The 21122-nt window shown below is 43.2% G+C and overlaps 1 protein-coding gene across 1 annotated transcript in view; it reads right to left on the minus strand.

Annotated features, from left to right (window-relative positions):
- Positions 1-21122, minus strand: part of LOC145356565 (dynein axonemal heavy chain 17-like) — an 811195-nt gene that overhangs the window by 53923 nt on the left and 736150 nt on the right. The window contains exon 72 of the mRNA XM_080209339.1: positions 6792-6940. Within this exon, the coding sequence (XP_080065465.1) occupies positions 6792-6940 (149 nt within the window). The remainder of the gene's footprint in view (positions 1-6791; positions 6941-21122) is intronic.

Raw genomic sequence — 21122 nt, forward strand, 5'->3', positions numbered from 1 at the left:
AGACCACAAGAAACTACAAAAGGTTGTGGATGTAGCCCAATCCATCACACAAACCAGTCTCCCATCCATTGACTCTCTACACTTCCCACTGTCTCGGCCAAGCGGCCACCATAATTAAGGACCGCTCGCATCCCATACATTCTGTCTTTCACCTTCTTCCATTGGGAAAAAGATACAAAAGTCTGAGGTCACGTACCAACCGACTCAAGAACAGCTTCTTCTCTGCTGCTGTCAGACTTTTGAATGGACCTATCTTGCATTAAGTTGATCTTTCTCTACACCCTAGCTATGACTGTAACACTACATTTTGCGCTCTTTCCCTTCCTTCTCTGAATGGTATGCTCTATCGTATAGCGTGCAAGAAACAATATTTTTCACTGTATGCTAATACATGTGACAATAATAAATCAAAGCAAATCACCAACGTAATGATGCACATTGCAGACTTAATCAGGAACACAAAAGGGTACTTATTAATAAGGAGAAGCTGTGCAGAGGCTGACAGCCCCCCAGCTGCCCATAACAGCCCACCCACTTCTCCCAATCCCTACTACATGCTTTCAGCCTATCTTCTACATGAGAGAACTCCACCCCTGGTGTGATTACCCACTCAGTCCCAATTGGTACCTCAAGCCAGGTGATCCTGTTTTGCTGTGCTGTCCTTAAAGGGACAATCACCATTGCATTTATGTCAACTTATGGCAACCCACCAAGCTGCTACATAGAGGTAAAGAGGTTTGTTTGCCAGTTCACATGAAGGCAAGGTCACAGATCTTCTGCAGAGGACTCATACCCTGATGAGGTGTCATACAGGAGAGGCATGTACACAAAAATGCTGGGTGCATTCATTGGACAATTAAGCAACCTCCTTTAAACAAATTAAGTTGGACAGATATGGCAGGGATAATGGTATGCCATGAGTGCAGGATTTGGAAGTCTGTGGAATGCACTGCAATCCTGGACAGTCATATATGCTATAAGTACAGCTTATGCAATTTTGCCTGACAGTTGCTGAGCTGGAGTTTCAGTTGCTGATATTATGGGGTATTGGAGAAAAATATCTGGAGACATTCACACCTGTTAGGTGACACAAAATGTTTGAGTTATTTAATGGTCAAATAAAGGACAGTGTGAAATTGAATCAGGCATATAAGGAGGAGCCTCAACCCCCAACTTTGTATAACAGGCATGAGGTGCTAGCTACCTATGTGGATGAGGAGAAGGACTGCAGTGTGTGTGAATGACAGACCACGGCATCATGGTGCAGGATGTCATTCATGCTGGAGGTGTGAAAAGGAATATGGTAGTGATAGGAGACAGGGTTCTCTGCAATTATGACTGACAGCTGTGAAGAATGTTGTCTGCCTGGTGTCAGGGGCATGGACATTTCATTGGACAGAAACATGCTGGTTTCCTCCCCAGATCTTATACCACTCATACCAACATACAAGGGGGCAGGGCTTCAATATGCTGGCAGAACATGGTTGCACACAGGGCTCTCCAATCATAACCTGAATAAACCTCCCCCCCGCCACCTCTGTCCATCACAGAGGTCTCAGGGGCCCACTCTACACTGCTGATCAAAGTCAGCATTTCTCTGCCTCCCCATGATCATCAACCCCTTTCCATCATCAGCCTCTACCACCCCCTACTGATAATCAGCTACATCCCACATCCCCAATCATTGGCCTCTGCTCCAACATAGTTTGAGCTTGCACCTGTGTTCTCCCCACACCCATGGTCATCACCGACATCTCCAGCTCCTCTGTCCACTTCCACCCACCACATTGAATGAATACTTTTGTTCATTGTTCACTAAGGGGCCATGTTTTTGAGGATGAGTGTGTGATACAGGCAGATAGGATGGAAGAGGTAGATGTTCCAAGGGAAGATGTACTGGCAATTTTGAAAAACCTGAGGGTTGATAAGTCCCCTGGGCCAGATAGGATAGATCTTAGGATACTTTGGGAGGCAAGGGATGAGATTGCAGAGCCTTTAGGTCCTCACTGTCCATGGGGATTGTGCCAGAGGACTGGAGAGTGGCGAATGTTGTTCCTCTCCAAGAAAGGAAATAGGAATGACCCTGGTAATTATAGGTCAGTTAGTTTTACTTCAGTGGTTGATAAGTCAATGGAAAGGGTCCTGAGAGATAGGATTTATGACCATTTGGAAAGATGCAGCTTAATCCAGGATGGTCAGCACAGTTTCGTAAGGGGTAAGTCCTGCCTCACAAATTTGGTTGAATTCTTTGAGGAGGTAACTAAGTGTGTAGATGAAGACAGAGCAGTTGATGTCACATACATGGATTTGGCGTTTGATAAGATGTTGATAAGGCATTTGATAAGATTCCCCATGGTAGGCTCATGAGGAAAGTAAGGAGTTGTGGGATAGAAGGAAATTTGGCTGATAAGTAACTGGCTGTCTCATAGAAAACAGAGGGTGGTGGTGGTGGAGGGAAAATTTTCAGACTGGAGGCCAGTTACCAGTGGTGTACCACAGGGATAAGTGCTGGGTCCTCTGCTATTTGTGATTTTTATCAATGACTTGGAAGAGAGGGCTGAGAGTGGGTTAGTAAATTTGCTGATGACACCATGATGGTGGAATAGTGGATGAGGTGGCAGGCTCTTATAGGCTGCAAAGAGATATTGATAGGATGCAGAGCTGAGCCGAAAAGTGGCAGATGGAGTTTAACTTTGATAAGTGTGAGATGATTCATTTTGGTAGGGCAAATTTGAATGCGATTACAGGGTTAATGGCAGGGTTCTGAGGAATGTGGAGGAAAAGAGAGATCTTGGAGTTCATATCCACAGATCTCTGAAGATTGCACTCAAGTGGATAGAGCCGTGAAGGCTTATAGTGTGTTAGCATTTATTAACATGGGGTTTGAGTTTAAGAAACGTGGGGTTATGCTGCAACTATACATTTGGAATATTGTGTGCAGTTCTGATCACCTCACTAAGAAGGATGTGGAAGCATTGGAGAGAGTGCAGAGGAGATTTACCAGGATGCTGTCTGGTTAGGTCTTATGAGGAAAGGTTGATGGAGCTGGGGCTTTTCTCTTTAGAGCAGAGGAGGATGAGAGGTGACTTAGAGGTTTATAAGATGACGAGGGGGATAGATAGAGTGGACGTGTAGAGACTATTTCCTGAGGTGGATGTAGCTGTTACTAGGGGGCATAACTATAAAAGGTTCATGGTGGGAGATATAGGAAGGATGTCCGAGCTAGATTCTTTTCTCAGAGTGGTTGCGGTGTGGAATAGACTGCCTGCTGTGATAGTGGAGTAGAGTCGGACACTTAAGGAACTTTCAAGTGGTTATTGGATAGGTACATGGAGCACACCAGAATGATAGGGAGTGGGATAGCTTGATCTTGGGTTTGGACATAGCTCGGCACAACATTGAGGGCCGAAGGGCCTGTACTGTGCTGTACTGTTCTTTGTTTCTATGTTAATATCTTAATGAAGGGCATTGCTGGCTAGGCCAGCATTTAGTGTCCATCCCATAATATGGCTGGGATTTTCAAGCCCAGCATTGGGTTTTTCTGTGGCAGATGTGTCAAGTCATTGGCTGTCGGTGGGAACTTCTGGTTCTGCCAAAGTCTATGGGCCTTTGCAGGGCTCATTTGTTCTGCTACCAGGGAACTTGCCACAGGGGTTTGACTTCAGCATGGGCAGAAGATTCAATTGGTGGGAAAGCCTGGAAACTTCCAGCTTTTGTAACTGTTTTCAAAGTAGAAGGTATATGTTGCACATCAGAATTGGAGGGTTACCTAGGGGCTAAAACGATTAATGTAATTAGATTCACAACATTAGCAGAACAAACATATTGGGAGGGACTAAAATCCAACAAATCTCCAGGTCATGATGGCCTACACCCTAGCCTTTTAAAAGAGAAACTGTGGAAATAATGGATGCCGAATTTCATCAAAGCGTGAATGGCTCCATCAGATTGCAAGTTGGCAAATGCAATACCATTTCTGAAGAAAAGAGGGGGAGAGAGAGAGAGAGAGAGAAAATAAGTGACAAATTAGCCTTATATTAGTTGTTGGGAAATGGTGGAATACATTAAGGGAGTCCTAACAGTGCATTTGGAAAATAATATGATGATTAAAACAAGTCAACATGGTTTTCATAGAGATCTTTCGGCCCATTGAATCCATACTGACACACTAGAAATACCTGAACTCCCATCTAATCCCATAGCCTTGAACAATATGACATGAGGCAACCCACCTCTACCACCCTTCCAGGCATTGCATTCCAAACCGTAACCGCCCTCTGGATAAAAAACCTTTTCCTCACATCCTCCCTAAGCTTCTTGCCCCTCATCTTGAACCGGTGTTTTATAAAAGGGAAATGCTGTTTGTCAAATTTATTTTTTTTTAATGTAATTAATAGCATAGATTAAAGGGGAACCAATTAATGCTGTACACCTGGATTTCAAAACCACGTTCAATAAGGAACCACACAAAGTTAATAGACAAGTTAAGGACTTGTGAAGTTGAGGTAATACATTAGCATGGATAGCAGATTGGTTAATGGACAGGTAGAAGAGAGTGGGCGTAAATGGGGCATTTTCAATTTGGCAGGCTGTGACTAGTGGAGTGTTTCAAGGATCAGTGCTATTTACAATCGATATTAATGACTTAGATGAAGAGAAATAAGATTAATGTATCTAAGTTTTCGAATGATACAAAGGTGGAAAGGTAAGCTGTGGGGAGGACACAGAGGCAGCAACAGGTTAAGTGAGTGGACAACATGATGGCACATGGAGTATAATAGAAGAATAGAAAGAGAGAATATTTTTTAAAGGTGTGAAATGTTAATGTAAGAGATTGGGTGTGCTCATACAAGAAATGCAGTAAGTTAGCATGCATGTACAGCAAGTGAATAGGAAGGGAAATGCTAAGTTGAACTTTATTGCAAGGGGATTGGAGTACAGAATTGCACAGGGCTTTGGTGAGATCATATCTGGAATACTGTGTGCAGCTGTGGCGCCCATATTTAAGGAAGAACATGCTTTACAATGCAAATTCACTTCATTGATTCCTAAGATGAGGGGGTTGTCCAAGATAAAGAAATTAAGGGTTATGGCGAGTGGGTTGGAAAGTCAAGTTAAGGCCAAACGTCAGGCATGATTGTGTGGAATGGTGAAGCAGGCTCAATGAGCATTTCAGTCTCCTCCTATTTCTTGTGTTCCTCTGTTATTGTCAAGAAAAATGGAAGAGTCTGGTACAAACATGGCAAACAACATTGCACAGATCTTTCCTCCCTGCTCCATTACTCTATCATGCTGCTGACCTAGTGGCTCCACATTGCATATCCATTGTGGCCTTTATGTGCACAAGTCACTCAGTCCTCTATAATCCTGTGAGAGTGCTGCAACAATGCAAAGCCCTCTGTATCAATCCTTGCTAAGTCCAGGAACTCACAATACCTCCAGAAACATTTTACAGCAGTTCAAAACACTGTGCAACAGCATAAATTGTTCAAAATCAACTTTTCAACAAGTCGAGCCGACCCTTTACATTGGGGTTTCGCTAACTTTGTGCATCAGAATCTTTCGAACTCCCAAAACTACTGAAGCAGCCTCTGAGAAACATCCTTATTGTATTCAAAAATTAAATCACAAAAAATGATTATTGCACAGCATATACAAATATACAAAAACTGTTTCAATGTATAAATGTATTATAATTATGTTTAGCTGTTCACAAATACTTCCAAGTCTTAGCTTTTTGTATATTTTTATTGGAAGCACTCACAACACCCCTCTCTCAGCTTCCCCAACTCCACTCAGGCCTGGGCTCCTCATGGCCCCCCGCAGACTCATGACCGGCTATTCACAGCCCCGCTACCCCCTAGCCCCACCCCCTTCCCCCTCCTCGCCCCACCATCGCTTCAGCCCTGCCTTTTCCCGCCTCCTCACCCCACCATCGCCCAACCCCCTCCCCTCCTCCACTCCCACTCCCTGCCCCCCTCTCCTCCCCCTGGCCCCCTCCCCCTCCCCCTCCCCCTCCCCCTGCCTCCCCTGCAACCCCCCCCCCAAAAAAAAACTCAGCTGTTCTCAGGCTCCCATGGGCCCAGGCCTCCAGGCATGGTTCCTGTCATGCTCTCATGGTCCAGGGTCTGCTTGGACATCCATGGTTTCAGCTCCAGATTCTCTCAAGTGCCCCCGATCCACACAGACCTCCAATGGATTTATCCTGATTCCCTGAAGTTCTGCAGAACTCAGTTTGGGAAGCGCTGCTTTAAATTCTGGTCATGCAGGGCTCAGGTTATAGCTCAACACTTTGTCTTTGTAAAATGACATGTGTATTTGATGCTTGGTCCATTGAGATCCAAATTAGCAATTCTGGCATCACAGCAGCCACGAGTGTGCCTCAGCAAAATTATGTAAGGTACTAGATGTGGGGTGTTATGGATATGAAATTTGCTGCCCCTCAGCCTTCCCTACATCAGTCTCAGCCCCACCCTCTGGAACAAATGACTGCTAACAACACATGAAGGCACAGTAGTTATTACTGCACACTCACCAGCTCAGTGGGAGGGCTAATTTGTGCCTCTTCCATTGATTTCCTCACCCAGAATAGATTGAATGTTGGTGAAATTTAAAGAGTTGGAAGCTCAAGAGTTTCAAATGTGCTGGGCTTTGAAATTGCTTCAAAAAGTGAGTTTTAAATTTACATAAAAACTGACATGTCAAAACTCTCTTCCAGTTAATATTTTGGCTAGGGTTATGTATCCTTGCACATGAATGCAGAACTTAGTTACCTTGCCTAAAGCACCTACCCAAAGCCTCCACATCCTTCAGTGGATCAACCCCTGGTGAGAGAATAAAGAATATAGGAATAGAAGGACTGCTTTCTTCATATGATTTTGCAAATTCCATACTACGACCCTCCACATATTTAGCTCCAAGCTTCTCTTCCACAAAGCCACTGTAAAATTCCAAATAAAATTGTTTATGATAAGGGTGTTAAAATTAACTTAAGCATCAATTAAAATTTTCAAGGTTGTGATTATAATTTTAGTGATGATATAGTGAAGGGGATTGACACAGTTCTCTGCAGCCAAGAGCATGAGTCTAGATTCTCTTGCCTGTCTGGTGCCAAAGTTCAGGACATCTGCTGTAGACTAAGAAATACCTGTGGTGGGAGGGGGAGGATCCAATGGTCATACTTCATGATGATACCAATGATATAGATAGGGCTTGGAAGGAGGTTTTGCTTAGAGAATATTAGCAACCAGGGCCTAAATTGAAAGGTGGAACACCAAAGATAATAATTTTACTTCAGCCATGAACAAATTGGTCTAGGGTAAACAAGATTGAAGAGTTAAATGTGCACTTCAAAGATTGGCAGGTGAGAAATGGGTTTTGATTCCTGGGGCACTGGCATCAGTAATAGGGAAAGTGGGACTAATCCCTGGGATGATGGTGATTTTCTATGAGAAAGAATGAGGAGACAGGCCCTGAATTCCCAGGAGAAGAATAAGGTATTGGAAGGTGTAATTTTTTTTTTAAACAGGGCTTGACAGGATTGATCCACGAAGGATGTATCCCCCTGGTTGGGTGTCCAGAACCAGGGGACATAGTCTCAGAATATGAAGTTGGCCATTTAGAATGAGGATGGTTTTCTTTAGTCAGAGAATATTGAATCTTTGGTATTCCTATCCCACATGGCTGGGGAGGCTTAGTTATTGATACGTTCAAAGTAGATTTCCAGATACCAATGACATCAAGGAACATGGGGATGGTGCGGGAAGATGACATTGAGGTAAAAGCTCAGCCATGATCTCAGTAAATGGCAGAGCAGGCTTGAGGACCATATGGTCTTTTGCTCCAATGTTTCTACAATTATCAAAGCATAATGGAGAAACTACACAAACGTGGAGTTGAAATACAGATGATCCATGATATAACTGAGTGGTGATACAGGCTCAAGATTCGGAATGACCTACTCTTATCCCAATGGACCTTTGTCATTTTTGTTAATGATAAAATAAATGAATAAATAAAATAATTCTTAATGGCATTGAACTGAACATTAGAATAGAAATAGACCATTCAACCACTTGAGCTTGCTCCTAATATTTTTTAAAGGATGAAAAGTTAGCAACAGTGGAGGCCCAAGGAGGTATGGGAATTCTTGTATATACATCACCAAAATGTAGTAGTCAGGTCCAAAAATAATCAAGAAGGATAAGGAAATGTTAGCCGTTATAACTCATGGGCTAAATTACCCAGGGAAGGAATTTTGCTACAGAGCTCAGGTTAGACAACATCTGGAGTACTATGCAAAATGATGGGCATTGTATCTTAGAAAGGCCATATTGGCTTTGGAAAGAATTTAGTCCAGATTGACCAGACAGTATCAGGCCTCCAATGGTTACATTACATGAACTAAAGTATGAATTTCTTGGAATAGAAAATTTAAAGGGTGATCTGGAAGGAAGTGATCAGGTGGATAGAGACTTTTTCCCCATTGGCAGTTAGGATGTGGGGACATAACCTTAAAATCTGCGCCAGACTATTCAGGAGAGAAGCTGAGAAACATTTTTTCATGCAAAAGATGATAGATGTGTGAAACCCTCTTCAATTAAAAAGGGCAAAACTTGTGGTATCCTGTCCTGGCCACCATGGGAATTGTAGCAAGTGGGAAAGGACCATGCAAAGGTCCATTGACATTAGGCAGAATTTTCTGGTCTTTGGTGAACACGGCCAGTAAATTCCACCCTTAAAATCTGAGAATAGATTTTTGCTAGCGTAGGATATTAATTGGATATGGAGTCAAGGGGTGGGAAGGTGGTGGTGGTGGTGGGATGGTGGATGAAGCTATGATACAGCTCAGACATGATCTCACTCAGTGAAACAGACTCGAAGGGCTATATGGCCTATGTTCCTCAGGAGTCCAGGAATATGACTGCACATGGAGTACTACAATGCTATTAACTTCTAGCTTTATTGCACAATATCCAAATAGTTAGAATGTGGATTGTTGATGGTGCAGCAAGGTTAGCTTAGCTTGCGTACAAATTACATAGCATTAAAAAAGCTGAAGAAACACTTCCATTGTTCAGATTGAAATTTGGCATTGAGATAATTGATCTGTAACTATTGAAATGACCTTAAATTGATTCTAAGAATTTGATTATATTTTTAAAAATAAACTTTTTAAAACCTTTGCAAAAAGCAGTATGAAGTAATTGGATTGGGGGAGAGCAGATTTTAGTACAATAAGACAGGATCTGGCCAAGATAGACTGGGATCAGCTACTAATAGGAAAATCTACAAAGAGCAGTAGGGACATAAAAAAAAAGGAAATAGGGAGGCTGCAAGCCCAGCATATTCCCTTTAGAGTGATGGGTAGGAATAACAAGCCCAGAGAACCATTGATGACCAGAGATATTCAGGATACAATGAGAAGGAAAAGAAAGGCTTTTAAAAAGTACAAGAGGAGCAAATCAGTGAAGGCATTAGTGAGGCATAGAAAGTGCAGACTGGAGCTTAAAAAGCAATTAGGAATGCAAACAGTGGATATGAGAAAGCTAGGGAAAATCCCAAGATATTATACAAATACATCAATGGAAGGAGGATAACCAGGGAAAGGATAGAGCCTTTGAGATCAAGGTGGCAATCTGTGATGGAGCAGAGGCCATTGGTAGATGTTGAATGAATACTTCACGAGAGAATGAGGAAAATGATATGGAATTCACGGAGAGAGACTGCGAGGTTCTTGAACAAATTGACATAGAGCAGGACAAGGCATTGGAGATGTTGGCAGCCTTAAAAGTGCATAAACCTCAAGGCCCAAATGAATTGTGCCCTAGGCTGCTGTGAGAGGCAAAGGAGGAGATTGCAGCAGCTTTGACTCAAATTTTCAATTCCTCTCTGGCCACAGATGACTGGAGAACAGCTTGTATGGTTCCTTTATTTAAGGCAGTTTGTAGAGATTAACCAGGAAACTACAGACCAGTCAGTCTCACATCAATGGTAGGGAAACTATTAGAAAAACATTTGAAGGAGAGCATCCATCTCCATTTGGAGAGGCAAAGCTTTATCAGGGATAGTCAGCATGGCTTTGTTAGAGGGAAGTCATGCCTAACAAATTTGATTGAATTTTTTAAAGAAGTGACCAAGTATGAAGATGAGGGTAGTGCTGTCGATGTAGTTTGTATAGATTTCAGCAAAGTCTTTGACAAGATTCCACATGGGGGACTTCTAAAGAAGGTAAATTCACATAGGATTCAGTTTGATAAAGTCGATTCAAAATTGGCTCGGTTGTAGGAGGCTATAGGGTGATGACTAAAGACTACGTTATTGATTGGAAGCCAGTGTCTAGTGGCATACCACAGGGATCTGTCTTAGCCTTTTATTATTAATCACTTATATATGGGGGTAGGATTATTAAGTTTGCAGATGACACAGGGATTGGACGGATGTTAACAATGAGGTGGAGTGTCTTGGGCTACATGAAGATATAGAAGGAACGGTCAAATGGGCAGATAAGTGGCAGAAGGAATTTAACACTGAAAAATGTGATGATTCAGTTTGGAAGGAGTAATGTAACAAGAAAGTACTCAATGAATGGTAGGACACTAGGAAGTTCTGTCGAACAAAGGGACCTTGACATGTTTGTCCGCAGAACTCTGAACATGGAAGGGCATGTTAGTAGGGTGGTGAAAAAGGCATTTGCAACACTTGCCTTTATCAATCGAGTAGATTACAAAAGCAAGGAAGTCATGTTAGAGTTGTGTAGAACTTTGGTGAGGCCACAGCTAGTGTATTGTGTGCAGTTCTGGTCGCCTCATTATCAGAAGGATGTGATTGCATTGGAGGGGGTGCAGAGGTGATTCACCAGGATGCTGCCTAGGGTGGAACCTAAGTTTTGAAGAGAGGTTGTATGTGCTTGGGTTGTTTTCGTTGGAGCAGAGAAGACTGATGGGCAACCTGGTCGAGGTGTGCTAGATTATGAGGGACATGGACAGAGTGGATAAGGAGCAGCAGTTCCCCTTAGTTGAAAGTCAGTCATGAGGGGACATAGGTTTAAGGTGAAGGTAGGAAGTTTAGGGATGATGAGGAAAATCTTTTTTACCCAGAGAGTGGTGACGACCTGGAACGTGGTGCCTGGAAGGGTGGAATAGGCAGGTTGCCTCACATCCTTTAAAAAGTATCTGGATGAGACTTGGCACATCATAACATTCAAGGCCAATTGCTGGTAGATGGGAATTCAGGTGTTTCTAATGTGTCAGTGCAGACTCCATGGACCTCTTCCACACTCTATCATTCTAATAAGCCAAAAGTAAATGAATTGCTGATACCAAAAATCTGAAATAAAAATAGGTGCTAGAGAAAGAAAATCAGCAAATCAACAGCATCTGTGGAGAGAAAAACAGGGAGTTAATGTTTCAGATCTGTGATCTGTCATTAGACTCGGTTCTGACCTGAAATGTTAACTCTATTTTGCTCTCCATGGATACTGCCTGATCTGCTGAGTATTTCTACTTCAGCATGAAGAATAAGCACTGTTATACTTTTTCTCTTTCCCATAGAAAAGTTGTAAAACTAAAATCAAAAAGTGACGTAGAACTTTGGTGGCAAGGACCCGCACATCTTCTTGGATAAAGTGGAGGAGGCAGTTGCTAAGGACCACAAGTGCTCCCACAAAGCACATCAGGTGGCTGGAGGGAGGTAGTACCAAAACCTGAACACCAGGTTGATTGTCCCATGAAGGACCAATGTTACATGAGTTTAATAAACTGACAACGGCAGTCAAGATAATAATTTGTCTTATGAAGAGAGATTGAGCAGTTTAGGCCAGTATTCGTTGGAGTTTAAGAGATCTAATTGAGGTACATAAGATGCTAAAGGGGATTGACAGAATAGATGTACAGCAGATGCTTTCCCTTATTACACATTCTAGAATGACAGGTCATTGTTTTAAAGGAAGGAGAAGAAGATTTAAATAGAAATGAATAAGAAATATTTAATCCAAAGGATGGTGTATCTGTGGAATTCTCTACCTAGAGTTTAGTGGATTTTGAAACAAAAAAAAATTAAGATAGTTCTTTAATTAGCAGCAGGGTGAAGGATTATGGGCAGCAGACAAAGGTGGGGACGAGGCCGAGATGAGATCAACCATGATTGTATTGAATGGTGGAATGGGCTCGATGGATTGAATTGCCTACTCCTAATTATTATGTTCTGTTCAAGTCAGTGACCTAGTGGCGATTATGTAGTTTATGATAGGAAAAAGGCACAAGAGTAGGACTGGGGCAAAGGAAGGAAGGGAAAGCATGTGGTGCATGATTACACCATCTGCAGCTTGTTTATCTGAAGAGATGGTGGGAAGAGAAGGGGGACGAGGGATGTGAGAAGGTGGATTAGTACTGAAAATACTGCCACCTTCTATGGTTTCAAGCCCGTTGCTGACCATGACTGCATCCATAATTGCCAACATCATCTCCTCCATAAGGGCGAGATGTATTTATCCCCTGCCTGTTAGGTAAAGCTGCCTCCAATTATGGCACAATTTGTCCTGAAAGAAAGAAGGACTGTGTCAGAGTGTGATGTAATTTGAAAATTACATGGCTCTTATGGTTAACTACTTGACAGTGCATGCAAGTGTGAAATGTGTATGCATTGCTTGCAGCAATGCTAAGTCTATGAGGTGATGCAATGAATGTTGAGTTTGAGTTATGCTTGATGGAGATTGTTGGGAGGAAAGTGAGGGGGCAATGGTGAATGACTAATAGTTCAGGTGTAAGGATACGCTTTGTGAAGATGCATCTAGTTACCTTGGCCACTTACGTGACGTCATTAAGCTTTTTGCTATTCTGTATCTGGGTGTTACAGCTAGGCTGTTAGCACAGACTGTGTCAACTATCTGCTCTTCCTGTCTGACTGGATGGCCACCTGGTCCTTGAGAGAAGAACTCTCACCTCCGCTCACATCCTGCACCAGGCTTCCAATGTTGCATTGAAGAACCTTGTGGTACACCCTCTGATCTGTTGCTCCATTTCTGTCTCTCCTCACAAACTTTTCCAATGTGACAAAAATCACTAGCTGGAGCTAGAATACACCTTGCTTTGAGTACAGTAAGTTGTTGCTAAATACCTTAATGTTTCACTTTAACGTTGTTCATTAGAGAGGGACATTGAAATGTTTGCTATCACAGCATTTGTCATAGGCTTACTGTTTAGTATCCCACAAGTCTCAATGTGCACATGGGATGGTAAAATTCCAGCCTGCCTGCCACAGGAATCAGAGCAGACGAGGGGCAGACCATGGAAAGGTCTGTTGACCTTGGGTGGAATCTTACCGTTTTGGGACAAGTGAGGCCATAAAATCCCACCCAGAATTTTTTTCCCCTAATACTTTTAAGGCAGTGCCCTTCTTTCCTCCACTCCTACTCTTGTTTCCACTCCTCCCTTCACAATCCTGAAATTCCTCTTCTCCTGGATCCAGTTCCCACTCTCCTTTCTTACCTATAAAGTGCCTGGTGTCTATTGCCAGCACCGGGCACTTCAGCTGGCTCCTTTCTCTTTGGCTTCCAATCCTCTCAGCTTATACTGAAGTCCTGGGACTTCTCAGTTACTCCTTGTGCTAACCAAAATCTGCCACTAGCTGGAGCCTGTTCAATTTGAAACCAGCAGCTGGTGATTTTGTTTTACATTTATTCCAATCATTGTATCGTGTATTTCTTCTTTATTTTTAAATTCAATTATTTTAACAAGTATTTCATTTCAACTCAACTTTTTAATGTTCTTTCCTGATGAGAAATAATCTGAAGGAGCTAACTAACATCAGTATTTCTTTTATATTTAGTGACTTATTTTATTTTGCAAGTTATCTTAGCCAGGAATGCACAACACTGGAAATGAATACTCACAATATTTCAACTTGTTCATCCATTTTTCAGGACCAGACATGTCTGAAAGGACCCACCTCTGGTTTTAACATTGATTCCTATGGTTTACTTCACTTAATTTCACAAAGTAATTGCTTTCAGGAATGCAACTACAACGCTAAGTGAGGATCACAGAGTCTGAGGGCAATTTTACCATTGCGTTGCACCCGTTTTCAGGCACGACGTGGTGGTAAAGTGGATATAAAGTGCTGAGTGCGATTCACGCCGATTTTTGCAGCCGGCGCCATTTTACAAGCACCGAGGCATGGTCAGCCTCTTGTCAGGAATGGGTGAGAGGCAGGTTAATATATTGAAAATTATTAAAATAGGTATTTGCATCTGCTTAGCAAGACTGGCACTCAATCGTCTGGGCTCGCCCCTCCTTTGAGCTAGCTGGGAAAGGTTCTTACTGGCGAGGAATAAACATGCTCCCTATGAACATGGAGCAGTCGACTTGGCCACGCCGGTGGAACCGGAGGCCACTGAGGTCCTCTGGGGAGACTGAGGGCAAGGGGATGGTGCTGGACAATGCCCAGTGAGGATCTAGGCAATGTTAACAAAGCAGTGTCAGGGGGTGTGGCTATTGGGGAAGGGACCAGTGAGGCCAGGGCTAATGGTGGGAAGGGGCTGCTGTCACTCTGCAGCGCTCGGTTGGGGGAGGGCAGCAACTTTGTGATTGATGGGGGAGGGAGAGGGTCCACTATCGGTCTAGGTGACAGGGGGTGGGGGGTGGTGGAGGTCAGCAGGGGCTGTCTTTCAAGACATGGGCCTCCGCAATTTTGGGGGGGGGGGTGGTGAGGTTCTTCAAGCCGTCTGCAGTATAGCAGGGGCCTGACAGCTCTGCCTGTTTGTCCCTCGCTTCTATTAGTGTGCATGTGCAGCATTAGATGTCTGCACATGCTCACCTACCAGCTTCTGTAGCGCAAATCTGACACACTCAAAATTTTGCAGGTAGAGTCTGCTGGCAGAGGGGGGGGAACTAAAAAAAAGGCCTAAAATTAGGATCTGAAACTCTCCCATTTTCAAATCTGCCCAACACTTAGAGTCCCTACAGTGCAGAAGGTGATCATTCGATCCATCAAACCTGCAGCACCAACAATCCCACTGAGCCTCCATCCCTGTAACCCCACAGGATTTACTGTAGTTCAGGCTCACTCTCAAAGCAATATGAGTCCTGCATGAAATTGGGCATTCTGCTGCCACTCAGCAGAGCATATAGCACTGGGCTACAGAGTATTATCATAATCGGGGCATTACTGGAGGTTGTGTGGTGCTCGCATTAGCTTGTATAATCGCAGGTTAGTCACACACTGCAGTTTTATTGAATTTGTGGCTTTATTGTATTTGAACTGAATGCAAAATTGAAATTTTAGCTCAAGACTTTTTTCTCTCATAAGCAGCCACAAGAAGTTGGTAGGGTGTGTTGCATTTCGGAAGCTTAGGAAACAAGGAAAAGGTGGAGGGGCAGCTTTCTTAATTATAGATGATATTAGTTCATTGGAGAGAGATGACCTAAGTTCAGGAAACTAGGAGACAGAAGCGGTTTGTGTAGAGATGAGGAATGATAAAGACAAGTAGTCATTCGTGGAATTGCTGTACAGGCCATCAAAGTAGTAGTACTGGGAAGGGTATAGCAATTATCATGGCAGATTCTAAATTACATATAAACTGGAAAAAAATCATATGGTTAAAGATAGTATAAATGAGGAATTCATAGAATGTTTTTGGGATAGTTTCCTAGAATAGCACGTTCTGGAACCAACCTGAGTGCAAGCTATGCTAGACCCATAGGATAGGATTAATTAATGACCTAATACTGCCCCATGTAGCAGTGACAATAATATGATTAAATTTTATATTCAGTTGGAGGGAGAGAAGAATGGACCTACAGCTAATATTTTAAACTTACATGAAAGCAATTATAAGGGCACAAAAGCAGAACAGGCAATTTTGGTTAAGGGATAGGCTAATAGAGATGTAATAGTGGACATTTAAGAAGATATTTTAGGATTCACAGAATAGATACATTTGGAAAAGGACCCATCATCCGTGGTTAACTAAGAAAGTTAAAGATAGTGTCAAACTTAAAGAAAAAGCATACGTTTACACAAAGATGAGTTGCAGGTCAGAAGATTGGGCAGAATTTTAAAAAAAATTAAAAATGACTAAAAAAAGAGTAATAAAGGAGAAATTCAGGTACAAGAGAAAGCTACTTGGAAATATAAAGACAGATAATAAGAGTTTCTCCATATTTTAAAATTAAAGGTTAAAAGTGAATGTTGGTTGTATAGAAAGCAAGTCCATGGAATTAATAATGGAAAATAAAGAGATAGCAGATGAATTAAGTAAGCATTTTGTATTAGTTTTCACTTCATAGAATCCCTACAGTGCAGAAGGAGGCCATTCAGCCCACCGAGCCTGCACCAACAACATGCCACTCTGGCCTTATCCAGTAACCACACACATTTGCCTTGTAATCCCCCTGACACTAAGGGGCAATTTAGCATGGCTAATGCACCTAATCAGCATGTCTTTCATACAGTGGAAGGAAACTGAAGCATCCAGAGGAAACCCACGCAGACACGGGGCAATGTGCAGATTCCAAGCAGACAGTGACCCAAGCTGGGAATCGAACCAGGGTCCCTGCCACTGTAAGGCCATGATATGGAGATACCAGCATTGAATTGGGGTAAGCACAGCAAGAAGTCTTACAACACCAGGTTAAAGTCCAACAGATTTATTTGGAAACACAAGCCTCAAGCTTTCAGAGCGCTGCTCCTTCATCAGGTGAGTGGGAGCTCTGTTCACAAACAGGTCATATAAAGACAAACTCAATTTACAAAATATTGGTTGGAATGCGAGTCTTTACAGGTAATCAAGTCTTAAAAAGGTACAGACAATGCTAGTGGAGAGAGGGTTAAGCACAGGTTAAAGAGATGTGTACTGTCTCCAGCAAGGACAGTTAGAGATTTTGCAAGTCATGAGGGTTACATATAGTGTGACATGAACCCAAGATCCTGGTTGAGGCTGTCCTCATGTGACTCGACATACATGCCCAAGCCATCAGAATTTGTGTCAATGCCAGATTCATCAGCCGCATTCACAAGACAGCCTTGAATGTCACTCAAGCACAACGTGACGCCATCTGCACTCTCAAGACCAATTGCAACATTGTCATCAAACCAGCAGACAAAGGAGGGGCCATTGTCATACTGAACAGAACGGATTACTGCAAAGAAGTGTACCGACAACTGAACAACGAGGAACACCACAGACAGTTACCTGCAGACCAAAGAACACACCTTTCAACTCAACAGACTGATCAAGACCTTTGATCTGGTCCATGTACTCCCCACATTGGAGATCTCTACTGCTTCCTGAAGATACACAAAGCCAACACACCTAGCTGTCCCATCGTATCAGCAACAGGATCCTGTGAGAGAACATCTCTGGCTATGTTGAGGTCATCCTGAAACCCATTGTACAAAGAACCCCCAGCTTTTGTCACGACACTACAACTTCCTACAGAAACTTTGCACACATGGAGCAGTTGAACCAGGAGCACTCCTCGTCACAATGGATGTCTTAGCACTCTACACCAACATCCCCCACGACAATGGCATTGCTGCAACTGCCTCAGTACTCAATGCTGACCACTGCCAATTTCACAACTCGTGCACTTCACCCTGGACCACAATGTCTTCACTTTCAACAACCAGTTCTTCATCCAGGCACAGGGAACAGCTATGAGAACCAAACTCTCACCTCAATATGCCAACATCTTCATGTACAGGATCTCTTCACCGCACAGGACTTTCAACTGATGCTATACACTAGATACATCGATGATATTTTCTTCCTTTGGACTCATGGTGAATAAATCTCTGAAACAAGTATATGATGACATCAACAAGTTCCATCCCACCATCAGACTCACCATGGACTACTCTCTAGAATCGGTTGCATTCTTGGACACGTGCATCACCAATTGAGGACGGTCACCTCAGCACTTCACTGTACCACAACCCCATGGATAACCTCATGATGCATCAATTCTCCAGCTTCCACCCTGAAACACACTAAAAAAGTCATCCCCTACAGATAAGCCCTCCGTATACACAGGATCTGCTCAGATGAGGGGGATCGCAACAGACACCTCCAGACACTGAAAGATGCCCTCATAAGAACAGGCTATGGCACTCAGCTCATGATTGGCAGTTCCGATGCACCACAGCGAAAAACCATACCAACATCCTCAGAAGACAAACATGGGACATGCAGACAGAGTACCTTTTGTTGTCCAGTACTTCCCTGGAGCGGAGAAGCTACGGTGTCTTCTCTGGAGCCTTCAATGTGTCATTGATGAAGACAAACATTTCACCAAAGCCATCTCCAATTCTTGACTTCAAACAACTGAACAACCTCAAATAGACCATTGTCCGCAGCAAACTACCCTTCCTTCAGGAGAACAGTGACCACGATACCACACAACCCTACCACAGAAACCTCTGCAAGGCTTGCCGGATCATCGACATGGATGCCATCATCTCACGTGAGAACACCATCCACCAAGTACACAGTACATACTCTTGCAACTCAGCCAATGTTGTCTACCTGGTACGCTGCAGGAAAGGATGTCCTGAGGCATGGTACATTGGAGAGATCATGCAGATACTACGACAATGGATGAGTGAACACTGCTCAACAATTGCCAGGCTGGAGTGTTCTCTTCCTGTTGGGAAACACCTCAGCAGTCACAGGTATTCAGCGTCTTATGTTGGAGTAAGCGTTCTCCAACGACAATGCAGAATCGCTGAGCAGAAACTAATAGCTAAGTTGTGCACACGAGGTGGCTTTAACCAGGATCTTGGATTCATGTCACACTATCTGTAACCCCCACGACTTGCCTGGGCTTGCAAAATTTCACTAACTGTCCTGGCTTGAGACACAATACACATCTCTTTATCCTGTGCTTAACTCTTTCTCCAGTCACATTGTCTGTATCTTTAAGACTTGATTACCTGCAAAGACTCACAGTCTGACCATTATTTTGTAAATTGAGTTTGTGTCTTTATATGCCCTGTTTGTGAATAGAACTTCCACTAACTTGATCAAGGAGCAGCGCTCCAAAAGCTTGCGGCTTGTGCTACCAAATAAACTTGTTGGACTTTAACCTGGTGTTGTGAGACTTCTTACTGAACTGAGAGGCAGCATTGTTAACCACTGTGCTACCATGCCGTCTGTTTATTGCTTATAAAGTAATATCCAAGAAATAACTGTAAATAACTGTATTGGAAGGGATACAGGAACATTACAATCACCAGGAAAGTAGTACTTAGCAAATTGTAGGAACTGTGGGTTGAAAAGTCTCAAGTTCTGCTGGATTTCATCTTAAAAGAATTAGCTAGTTAGCTACTTGATGCATGGGCCTATTTTTCAAAATTCAGCAGATTCAATTAAGATTAGATTGGAAAATAACTAATGTAACTATTTTATTCAAGGGGGGCCAGGAAACTACAGGCAAGTTAGCTTAACATCTGTCATAGGGAAACTGTCAGAAGCTATTAAAAACTTTATAATAGAGCACTTAGAACATAACAGCGCAGAACAAGCCCTTCGGCCCACGATGTTGCGCCGACCAGTTAAAAAACAATGACCCTCTAACCTAAACCAAACCCTTTCCTTCCATAAACCTATCCACGGATCTCTTAAACGCCCCCAAACTAGGCGCATTTACAACTGCAGCAGGCAGGGCATTCCAATCCCTCACCACCCTCTGGGTAAAGAACCTACCCCTGACATCTGTCCTATAACTACCACCCCTTAATTTAAAGCTATGCCCCCTCGTGCTAGCTTTCTCCATCCGAGGAAAAAGGCTATCACTGTCCACCCTATCCAAACTTCTAATCATCTTATATGTTTCAATAAGGTCCCCTCGCAGCTGCCTTCTTTCTAACAAAAACAACCTCAAATCCCTCAGTCTCTCCTCATAGGACCTCCCCTCCATACCAGGCAACATCCTGGTAAACCTCCTCTGCACCCTTTCCAAAGCCTCCACATCCTTCCTATAATGTGGGGACCAGAACTGCACACATTACTCCAAGTGCGGACGCACCAGAGTTTTGTACAGTTGCAACATGACGCTGCGGCTCCTAAATTCAATCCCCCTACCAATAAACGCCAAGACACCGTATGCCTTCCTAACAACCCTATCTACTTGATTCCCAACTTTCAGGGATCTATGTACACATACACCTAGATCCCTCTGTTCATCCACACTATTTAGAGTCCTACAGTTAGCCCTATACTCTACACATCCATTATTCCTGCCAAAGTGAATTACCTCACAGTTTTCCGCATTAAACTCCATCCTCCACCTCTCGGCCCAGCTCTGCAACTTGTCCAAGTCTCCCTGTAGACTAAGACACCCTTCCTCACTATCAACCACACCTCTGACTTTGATGTCATCAGCAAATTTACTAATCCACCCAGCTATACCCTCATCCAGATCATTTATAAAAATTACAAACAGCAGTGGCCCCAAAACAGATCCTTGAGGCACACCACTCGTAACTGAACTCCATGTCGAATACTTACCATCAACCACCACCCTCTGTCTCCTATCCGCCAGCCAATTCCTAATCCAATTTCCTAAATCACCCTCAATCCCATACATCTGCAATTTCTGCAGAACGCTTCCATGGTGAACCTTATCAAACACCTTACTAAAGTCCATATATACCACATCAACTGCCTTACCCCCATCCACCTCTTTGGTCACTTTCTCAAAAAACTCAATAAGGTTAGTAAGGCACGACCTACCCTCCACAAAACCATGCTGACTATCTCTAATCATTTCATTACTCTCCAAATAACTATAAATCCTATCCCTAATAATTTTTTCTAAAACCTTGCCCACAACAGAAGTAAGACTCACCGGTCTATAATTCCCGGGGAAGTCTCTGTTCCCCTTCTTAAACAATGGGACAACATTCGCTAACCTCCAATCTTCTGGCACTATACCGGTGACCAACGACGACCTGAAGATCAGAGCCAGAGGCTCTGCAATCTCCTCCCTTGCCTCCCAGAGAATCCTAGGGTAAATCCCGTCCAGCCCAGGGGACTTATCTATTTTCAAACCCTCAAGAATAACTAGCACATCCTCCATATCAACTGCAATACTGTCCAGTTTACAACCCTGTAACCCAGTGTT

This window comes from Carcharhinus amblyrhynchos, chromosome 21, assembly GCF_965287045.1.
Source record: "Carcharhinus amblyrhynchos chromosome 21, sCarAmb.v2.hapA, whole genome shotgun sequence".
NCBI lineage: Eukaryota > Metazoa > Chordata > Chondrichthyes > Carcharhiniformes > Carcharhinidae > Carcharhinus > Carcharhinus amblyrhynchos.